The sequence below is a fragment of the Heterodontus francisci genome, chromosome 48 (assembly GCF_036365525.1).
Source record: "Heterodontus francisci isolate sHetFra1 chromosome 48, sHetFra1.hap1, whole genome shotgun sequence".
Lineage (NCBI taxonomy): Eukaryota > Metazoa > Chordata > Chondrichthyes > Heterodontiformes > Heterodontidae > Heterodontus > Heterodontus francisci.
In genome coordinates, this window is record NC_090418.1 from 16,220,144 (window position 1) to 16,230,678 (window position 10,535).

Consider the following 10,535-nt stretch of genomic DNA (forward strand, 5'->3'; position numbering starts at 1 on the left):
GAGCCATGGGTGAGGGACCGAATGGGGTGGCTAGCTGTGTGCTATACCCGGCCCCGGGAGTCTGCTCGAAAATGACTGGAGGGGCTGCACTACAGACACCCATGAACGGAGCAATGCAATTCCCTTCCAATCTGGCCACATCTCTCGGTTTTTCAAACAATCTGTCTATGGGTGGACGAAGTTATCACTGGGAAATGTGCCTTATGTTTTTGTTCAGAAACTGCTTTATTTATAATAGGTAGGACATACATAACACTAAGAACTATGGAATATGTTTGCTTTAATCAGTTCAACATATGCCTGGAAACACACAAAAATAAAGAACAGAAAAATAAAAGCAAAATACTGCGGATGCTGGAAATCTGAAATAAAAACAAGAAATGCTGGTCCAATCTAGACCTCCTTTGTTATCTCTTGCCCCACCCCCACCTCACTTGCTTATAACCTGTGACTTTTCTAATATTTGTCAGTTCCGATGAAGGGTCACTGACCCGAAACGTTAACTCTGCTTCTCTTTCCACAGATGCTGCCAGACCTGCTGAGTGATTCCAGCATTTCTTGTTTTTATTTAAAATAAAGAACAGGTTTAGGCGAAAACAGTGAGAGGTAGGGAGGATTTTAATTTAATATAGAAACAGTGAAGTTTTTTCACTGCTTTTCCCAGTGATGAACATACATTTCAGTCATCCTGTTACTTTATTATCTTTTTTGCTGGTTTCTGCCTAACAAAAGTCCTCATTCAAAGAGTGGCACAGATCGGATAAACTAACCCCACATTGAGGTACTAAGCACACCATAATTCTATGGACATTCCTCAGGATTGGTCCATTTCTGGGAAATAATCACAACAAGGGCTCATTCCCAAAGTGCCCTTGAACTGCAAGCTCAACACACGACTGTATAAAGCAGCTCACCGATCTGAGCCAAGTAATTGTTCAAAACACATCTGGAGATAACGCGTGACTGGGTCTCTTCCTTGCAAACAAATGGCTGCAAGGTCCAGAAATATGACGTTAACTTACAATTAACCTTACACCACTGAGTGAAATGTTTCAGAAAATACGGACGTAAAGGTGCCCTGCCGTGCAATACACAGAACATGACTGAAAAATACTTGACAATGTCAGAAATGGTGAGGTCTTCTCATCTGATTAATTTTGCCATCATTGTGAAGGGATACGTCACTCCATTCTTCAACTCCTCTCTAAATTTCTTCTGGGTCACTGCATAAATAAATGTGTTGGTGCAGCAGCTCAGAAGCTGGAGCATGAAGCCCAGTTCCCGAACAAACGTGGGCAGAGGAACGGAAATCCATAAGTAATCCAACCGTCTCAAAATGGAACAAACCATGAACACCACCCATAACAGTATGAAATTCCCTGATATAATAAACAGTAAGATCATGGATTTCCTTCGGCTCTCCATCTCTGGATCCCTGGGACTCTCCCCATTACTCGGCTTTCGGAGTCTACTGCGGACTCTGCTCGCCATTAAAATGTTCCTGACTGTCAATGTATTCAACAACAGAATCAAAAGAAATGGAATAAATGGAGTTGTAATGTAATGCATGAATTCAACGACAGTCCATGCCAATGAATGAGATGCACCAACTGCAACGCGGCAAAACCAGGAACTGTTAGAAAGCCAATATTCCTTTGTAAACAGGAAATACCAAAAAATGTTCTTCAGACAGCTCACCACTGTCACTGTTCCTAAAACTATATCCGCCGTTTTCTCGGTGCAATATTTAGTTTTCAGCTTCTGACAACTAATGGCCACAAATCGATCAAAGGTGAAAGTGACGGTGAACCAGACAGAACAGTCTGTGACAGCGTAAAGCAGGACAGCGTGGATATTACACAGACTAACATTCCACAAAAAAATAAATTGTTCCCAGTAAACAATCGGAATCTGCCTTAGTATCAGGTCGATGATAATGACCAGTAGATCTGCAGCTGCCATCGCCACCAGGTAGCGAGTGATACATCTGGAGAGGCCGCACTTTCCCTGAGACAGAATCACAATCGTCACCACGTTAACTGTGAGGAAGAGAAGATGGAGAAGTTATTTGGCTCTCATGGGGCAAGCTCAGGAGTTTTAATACGTTTTTGGTGAAAACTGTGACTGATTTTGTTTTTGGTTAGAAATCATTTGTAGGGGATGTGGGACCAAAACAGGTGGAAAAGAGTTAAGACAGAGATTAGATTTGATCTAATTGAATGGGGGAATGTGCTCGAGGGGCTGAATAATGCACTTCTTATGTTCCGAATGAAACACGTTTAAAAACAGAAAGTGAGTTGACAATAAAAGCAAAAGTAACTGATCAGGAAATGGCAGTCTAATTTTCAACTGAAATAGTGGGGAAGGGAAAGTTGGGATCTTCACAAGTTTCAAGTGCAGTACGTGACTTAGCTGTTGGGTAAGACGAATGGATGAATTGATGCAGTTCTCTGAACTGAATGGTGAATAGCATCAGCCACTCTCTGTGATGACACATTGACTATGGTCACTTTTTCAAGGTATTGAGAGCTTCTGTACAGTGGAACAAATCAAATGAAATCATCAGTGCACCCAATACTCCGAAAGACATTTTCCAACTTTCAGCTCCTGGTGCAAAATATTTAGCAGTGAAATAAAAACGCAAACATTTTGGAAATACACAGCAGGTCAGGCAGTATCTGTGTGGGGAGAAGAGATTAACATTCCGTCATCGTCCTACAATATTAACTCGGTTTCTCTCTGCACAGTTTCCACCTGACTTACTGAGTATTTGCAGAACCATTTGTTATTATTTCAGATTTCCAGCCTCTGCGGTTTATGTGGCTTTATTCAAGTGAATCCCCCTGCTTGTTTGGATATGCTAAGTGAGGCACACTTGAATCCTCTGCTCTTGGATTCCCAATGGTCAATCGTTGAATGAATGAAGTTACAGGTACGCTATCCTCAGTAAGTGGATATTCAGGGTCACCAAAATTATATAAGCAGGGAATTAATACATAATGTAAACCATTTTGCAGGCATGTTTTTGAAATGTCATAGAGTCATACAGCACTGAAGCAGGCCCTTCAGCCCACTGAGTCTGTGCTAACCATCAACCACCCATTTATACTAATCCTACATTAATCCCACATTCCCTACCACATCCCCAATTCTCCTACCACCTACCTGCACTGGGAGCAATTTACAATTGGTCAATTTACCTATCAACCTGCAAGTCTTTGGCTATGGGAGGAAACCAGAGCATCTGGTGGAAAACCAGACAATCACAAACTCCGCACAGGCCGTACCCAGAACCAAACCCGGGTCACTGGAGCTGTGAGGCTGCGGTGTTAACCACAGCACCAATGTACATTAAAGGTAACCTTTGCAAAAATGGACACGCACTGTAAGTGGTGAGATAATATTACTAGTAATATACGACACCATCCAGGAATTACAGAATATATCTAAATTCAGCCAAATAGTGTTAATCATGATGTTTTCCTCAGATGGTGTGAATTCAGTTGGCATCTAATTCATATCTATTAAAGTAGTACTCAGTTTCTGTCTGTCCAGACGGTTTTGATTGGTCAGTTTATGGGGCGCACGTGTTGGTGGGTTTATTTGGTGGGCAATGCCTGCCGCATGTGGAGACAGCAAGGGTGCGTGGAGGACTGGAGGATGTGACGGGCATACGATGCCAACAACTGGACATTAGTGGAGAAGAAGATTATCGGAGGGTAAGGGGAGCTCAATCACTAAGTGATCCTGGCCGGAGAGATTGCTTCCTTGAGGATGGAATGGGATTGTTGGGAGGGCTGGGCATGGCAAGTGCTGGATAGGGATGGCATTGGAGAGATGGAAGTAACAGGATCAGAACTGCATGGAAGGAAGAGAGAGAGACATGAGAGGGATGGATGATTGATGGAATTAGTTAAGGGTGGCAAAAAGGCGGGGACAATTGGTTGAAGCAAATTTTATTCAAAAGCGCTACATTTTGCAAAAGAAATGAAAATTTACTAAAATATATTTTAAAAGTTTGAGAAAAGCTGTCAGGTGAATTAAAAAATAGAACAGCATTGATTCTATAAACAAAAAAGATGGTAATAGTATCCAGAATTTCTACACAGTCTGACTCCAATGGACATGCCACTGCACAAGCTCAGACTGAAGGAAGGAGCAGTTAGAAAGTTGCTATGAAACTTGACTCCTAAATGTGGACTCTGTCATGGAACAAGACTGGTAGTTAGGAAGCTGTTTACTTTGAAGATAGATGCTGAAATTATATCAAGCAGATTTCAGGAAAATAGAATAATATGAAGTCATCAGCTGTAAATCGGCCTTTTCAACTCAGGACAAAACTGTTCCTAATTAAACTTTCATATACTAAGAATTTAGACAAGTCACAAGGACAGAGTCTTGACAAAATTAGTCTCGATATTCCTAGGCTTGTTTTTACACATGGACACCTCAATGTACTTTGTGCAGACTGAGAAATTTTGATTCTGTTAAAATATTTGGTGAGCGAATGACTAGAAACCCTGTATATGAAGAAGTACTCTTGCAATAAAGATGCTAATTTGAATGTTTTGTGGGTCTCTGCTAGTACAGAATAAGGCACAATCCATTATCAAGTGACAACTAAAACACAAAGTGCTGAAAATAGTCAGCAGGTCTGGCAGCATCTGTGGAGAGAGAAGCAAAGTTAACGTTTCAGGTCTGTGACCTTTTTATCAGAACTCAAGTGAGTTCATTCTCGGAATGCTCCCCTTTCAATCACTGTAGATCTTAATCAGGAATATGAAGAGTAAGACTAAATATGCATTAAATTGTTATTCTAAATTCATTTCTCAAAATAAAAGCAGCACATGATCTGAATAGTTATCAATAACTCACACGTAGAAGTCTAGTTTTACCATTCAAGAAACAGCAATACTAACGTAGAGTAGGAAATTGTAGAAAGTGAGACAGCTGGACTCGTGTGGCTCAGGGATGCATTAGTGAGTTGTTGGCTAGGATTGATTTGCACAACTGAATATCTCACTTTATCCTGCAGAAACTGAAGATGGGATGCGGGTGTAAAACAATTTTCTCACCTGACTCTGGGACTCTGTATTGAGAGTAAACTGAACACTTTTAATTATGAGAATAATAGACTGATATGAATGGTGCTGTATGCTGAAAGAGTAATGGGAGCTTCATGCGATTTCCTGAAATGGAACTAATAATGACCGTTGAGAGCATGGTAATCATTATCCGGGCAGCAATGAACAGGAACTCCCATAATGGAACCCTTGCCCATGATCAAACACGCACAAGAAAGAAAGTAAGCAAGAAAGAAAGAACTTGCATATTTAATGCCTATCACATCCCCACGGCATTTCAAAACGCTTTACAGTCGATGACATATTGTTGACGTGCAGTCACTATTGTTAAAATAGCAGCAACTTGCATTTCTATGGCATGATGCAGGGAAGGTAATGAAAGGAGGAGCTCGGCAAACGGACGATAGGCGTCACGCACTGTTAATCTCGGGTTACCTGGATATACCTGCTGCAGGTAGCAGCTTACCTGGGACGCCAAACGCAGCCAGGATGGGGAAGTATATTGCTTGTATATCATAAATAGCCCACAGAATCTTGAGCTTGATCAGAAAATTAAGAGCCATTTTTTCCCTTTCGAAAAGTCGATGGTTGGTCCTGATGATGGGAGCAATTCTCTGATTAACACATTGAGAGGTTTTCTCTTATAGAAGAGAGAATCTATTTGCTCAGAAAATCTGGTCTCATGTTGACGGGGTTTAATTACCGTCACTGAACAGATGAAGTCAACAACTTGCACACCAAGATTTCTAATAAGCACAGTGGAATTACCAGTCACATAAATCCCCAGCTACCATATCAAAAGCTACATCTTCCTACATTCATACAAGTCCCACTATTCTAATAATATTTTCGTTTAAAAGCGCATAGGCAGATCACTTAGTATGGGGTCCATATTTAATAAAATATATTGAAAGCTAAAAACATATTTCCCATTTAATGATACCAGTCAGAATCTTTATAAAGTGTGGCACTGGCAACAATTTGTGTTAGAGTGGGAATTAGTCTGTGATAGGATATGAGTTACATAGTTTTGAATCATCTCAATTTCATGGCAGAGCATGGTTGTCTGACCAGAAGAATATTGGGAAGTGGTTGAGTTTGATGGTGAAAATGATAAGGACGAGAGATTCAGTGATGGACGGGACACGGTCAGGATTGAGGCAGGTGTGGCTCCCTTGGTGGAAGGAGCATTTTTTGTGATCAGAATGCTCATGAGTATCCTCGATGGGATGGAACCAGAGAGGATATGGAAGCAGATGGGAAACTAGGAAGAGCCAGATGTTCAGCTGCAGAGAGTGGAGCAGGGGGTGATGGATGTTCAGAGTGCTGTGTCGTTGAATGGGAGAAGGAGCAGAGATGAATGGATGGATATTTACCAAACGACTAGTAAATCCATGAGCACTTTGCACTTGTTGCAAAAGCAACCATTTACAGAGGAGTGACGCCAGTGAATCATGCTCTATAAGAAGACCAAAATAGGAGTCACTGATTCCAAAATGCATAGTCGTTCACGAGATTGGATTTAAGAAAGCTGATTGTGTTGCATCAAATTACCGCAAATTCCTAAAATATTCAAAGAGTGACCTCATTAAATCTAAATGAAATTGATGTATTGATCCATAAGGCCTCGCATTTGACAATCCAATTTCTTCTTCTTCTTTGGCCACCTTGTCTCGAGAGACAATGAGTAAGTGCCTGGAGGTGGTCAGTGGTTTGTGAAGCAGCGCCTGGAGTGGCTATAAAGGCCAATTCGCGAGTGACAGACTCTTCCACAGGTGCTGCAGATAAAATTGGTTGTCAGGGCTGTTACACAGTTGGCTCTCTCCTTGCGCTTCTGTCTTTTTTCCTGCCAACTGCAAAGTCTCTTCGACTCGCCGCACTTTAGCCCCGCCTTTAAGGTTGCCCGCCAGCTCTGGCGATCACTGGCAACTGACTCCCACGACTTGTGATCAATGTCACAGGACTTCATGTCGCGTTTGCAGACGTCTTTAAAGCGGAGCCATGGAAGGCCGGTGGGTCTGATACCAGTGACGAGCTCGCTGTACAATGTGGCCTTGGGGATCCTGCCATCTTCCATGCGGCTCACATGGCCAAGCCATCTCAGGCGCCACTGGCTTAGCAGGGTGTATATGCTGGGGGTGTTGGCCACCTCGAGGACTTCTGTGTTGGAGATACGGTCCTGCCACCTGGTGCCAAGGATTCTCTGGAGGCAGCGAAGATGGAATGAATTGAGACGTCTCTCTTGGCTAACGTACCTTGTCCAGGCCTCGCTGCCGTAGAGCAAGGTACTGAGGACACAGGCTTGATACATTTGGACTTTTGTGTTCCGTGTCAGTGTGCCATTTTCCCACACTCTCTTGGCCAGTCTGGACATAGCAGTGGAAGCCTTACCCATGCGCTTGTTTAATTCTGCATCGAGAGACAGGTTACTGGTGATAGTTGAGCCTAGGTAGGTGAACTCTTGAACCACTTCCAGAGTGTGGTCGCCGATATTGATAGATGGGGCATTTCTGACATCCTGTCTCATGATGTTTGTTTTCTTGAGGATGATGGTTAGGCCAAATTCGTTGCAGGCAGCCGCAATCCTGTCGATGAGTCTCTGCAGACACTCTTCAGTGTGAGATGTTAATGCAGCATCGTCAACAAAGAGGAGTTCCCTGATGAGGACTTTCCGTACTTTGGTCTTCGCTTTTAGATGGGCAAAGTTGAATAACCTGCCATCTGATCTTGTGTGGAGGAAAATTCCTTCTTCTGAGAACTTGAACACGTGTGAGAGTAGCAGGGAGAAGAAGATCCCAAAAAGTGTGGGTGCGAGAACACAGCCCTGTTTCACGCCACTCAGGATAGGAAAGGGGTCTGATGAGGTGCCGCTATGCTGAATTGCGCCTTTCATATTGTCATGGAATGAGGTGATGATACTTAGTAGCTTTGGTGGACATCCGATCTTTGCTAGTTGTCTGAAGAGACCACGGCTGCTGACGAGGTCAAAGGCTTTGGTGAGATCAATGAAAGCAACGTAGAGGGGCATCTGTTGTTCACGGCATTTCTTCTGTAGCTGGCGAAGGGAGAACAGCATGTCAATGGTGGATCTCTCTGCTCGAAAGCTACACTGTGCCTCAGCGTAGACACGCTTAGCCAGCTTCTGGAGCGTGTTTAAAGCGACACGAGAAAAGACTTTCCCCACTATGCTGAGCAGGGAGATTCCATGGTAGTTGTTGTAGTCACCGCGGTCACCCTTGTTCTTCTGGAGGGTGATGATATTGGCATCGCGCATGTCCTGTGGTACTGCTCCCTCATCCCAGCACAGGCAAAGCAGTTCATGCAGAGCTGAAAGTACAGCAGGCTTGGCCCTCTTGATGATTTCAGGGGTAATGCCGTCCTTCCCAGGGGCTTTTCCGCTGGCTAGAGAATCAATGGCATCACTGAGTTCCGATTTTGTTGGCTGTACGTCCAACTCATCCATGACTGGCAGAGACAGGGCTGCATTGAGGGCGGTCTCAGTGACAACATTTCCCTGGAGTACAGTTCTAGGTAGTGTTCCACCCAGCGGTCCATTTGCTTGCGTTGGTCAGTGATTGTGACCACTGATTTAGATTTGAGGGGGGCGATATTCTTGACGGTTGGCCCAAAAGCTCTCTTAATGCCATCATACATCCCTCTGATATTTCCTGTGTCTGAGGCCAGCTGAATATGACTGCATAGGTGTTGCCAGTAGTCATTTGCACAGCGCCTGGCTGTTCTTTGTGCAGCACTTCTAGCAGCTTTAAGTGCTATGGATGTTAACTCGCTGGGGGCTTTCTTGTAGGTCAGCAATGCAATGCGCTTAGCGGCTATGACAGGTTAAAGCTCTTCAATGTGAGATTGAAACCAGTCTGTATTCCGCTTCACACAATTGCCATAGGTGGTCATTGCTGAATCATAGATGGCGTCTCTGATGTGGGCCCACTTGGTCTCTGCATCCCCTGTGGGAGTGTTTTGGAGGGCTTTTGCAAGTGAATTTAGAATCTTGCATAACAGCTGTGGATGAGAAATTCTGCTCCACTACCAGTGCGCCATGGGTGTAACATGTACCATCTACAAGATGCTCTGCAAATGCATACGAAGTCTTCTTCGACTGCATGCCCCAAACCTGCGAACTCCACCACCTACAAGAGCAATGGCAGTATATTACATGGAATAATAGTGGATTGCAGTGGATTCCAATAGTGGATTCCAATTTACAGTGATAACAAACATAGAAGCCACCCCAGAACCTCTTGTATTATGGACTGAGCTTGTTGGGCAGGAGAATTCCGGCAATAAATCCAAACGTTACCTCTGTAAACCCAGATAAATGGATAGGTTGATGGTTGCAGCAATCCATGATTATTCCATATAATATACTGCCCTTGCTGTTGTAGGTGGTGGAGTTCGCAGGTTTGGGATATGCAGTCAAAGAAGACTTTGTATGCATTTGCAGGGCATCTTGTAGATGGTACATGTTACACCCATGTTGCACTGGTGGTGGAAGAGGTGAATGTTTAAGGTAGTAGATGGCTTGCCAGTCAAGTGGGTTTCTTTGCTCTAGATGGCATCAAGCTTATTGAGTATTTTCGGTGCTGCACTCAGCCAGGCAAGTGGAGGCTTTTCCATCACACCGCTAACTTTTGCCTTGTGAATGATAGAAAAGCTTTGACGAGCGAGCAGGTGAGACACTCAACACAGAATATTTTGCATCTGAACTAATTGTGTAGCTGCAGTATTTCTGTGGCTGGTCCAGTTACATTTCGGGTCAAAGGAGACTGATCAATGGATTCGGCAATGCTAATGCCATCGAATCTCAAGAGGAGGTGGTTAGACTCTATCTTGTTGGATATGGTCAATGCCTGGCTATTGTGTGACGGGAATGTTATTTGCCACTTGTTATCAGCCAACATCTGAAAGCTTCTTAAGCATCTCCGAATCTCTCCCTCTCAATTCTCCTTTAAGATACTGCTTAAAACCTCTTTAAACAATCTTTTGGTCATCTTGCCTAATTTCTATTTATGCGGTTGAGTGTTGATATCGCTCTCATGGAGCCTGGGAAGATCTTTTATGTTGACAGTGCTGTATAAACAGAAAATATTCTTGCTGCTATTTCTCCCACTTCGTTATCTCTGCCTATACATGTATCCTGTCCATTCATTATTTGCTCTATTCACACCCCAACCTTCTCATTTTGTTTTGAAAAAAAAACATGCACCTGTCCAATATTTCTCTTTTTTTATGCTGCTGGATGTAATATCACAGTCTCTCTTTGTCTTCTTAATTGTTTTCGACTGCTTTCCTAATCTCATCGTATTCTACCTTGTCATGCTGTCCCCTGTGGTACATGTGCTTAATTATAGCTACTTTTCCAAAACCCTTGTTTTTGCCTTATCTATTTATCCATCCTTAGTGCCTCATTATTGCTTAATATGCATAATTGTTTTA

General features: G+C 43.2%; 1 protein-coding gene across 1 annotated transcript; it reads right to left on the bottom strand.

Moving 5' to 3' along the window:
• Positions 1 to 1,143: 1,143 nt before the first annotated feature.
• On the bottom strand, positions 1,144 to 5,647 carry LOC137357531 (probable G-protein coupled receptor 139). The gene is made up of 2 exons (XM_068023921.1): positions 5,551 to 5,647; positions 1,144 to 2,039 (listed from the first exon to the last, which is right to left on the bottom strand). Exons 1-2 carry the CDS (start codon positions 5,645 to 5,647, stop codon positions 1,144 to 1,146), a joined length of 993 nt encoding a protein of 330 aa, XP_067880022.1.
• Between the last annotated feature and the right edge of the window lie 4,888 nt (positions 5,648 to 10,535).

Coding starts and splice junctions, on each gene's coding strand:
- LOC137357531 (XM_068023921.1), bottom strand. CDS start 5,647: ATGGCTCTTAATTTTCTGATCAAGCTCAAGATTCTGTGGGCTATTTAT. Junction 2,040..5,550: donor GGCTGCGTTTGGCGTCCCAG/GTAAGCTGCTAC, acceptor TCTTCCTCACAG/TTAACGTGGTGACGATTGTG.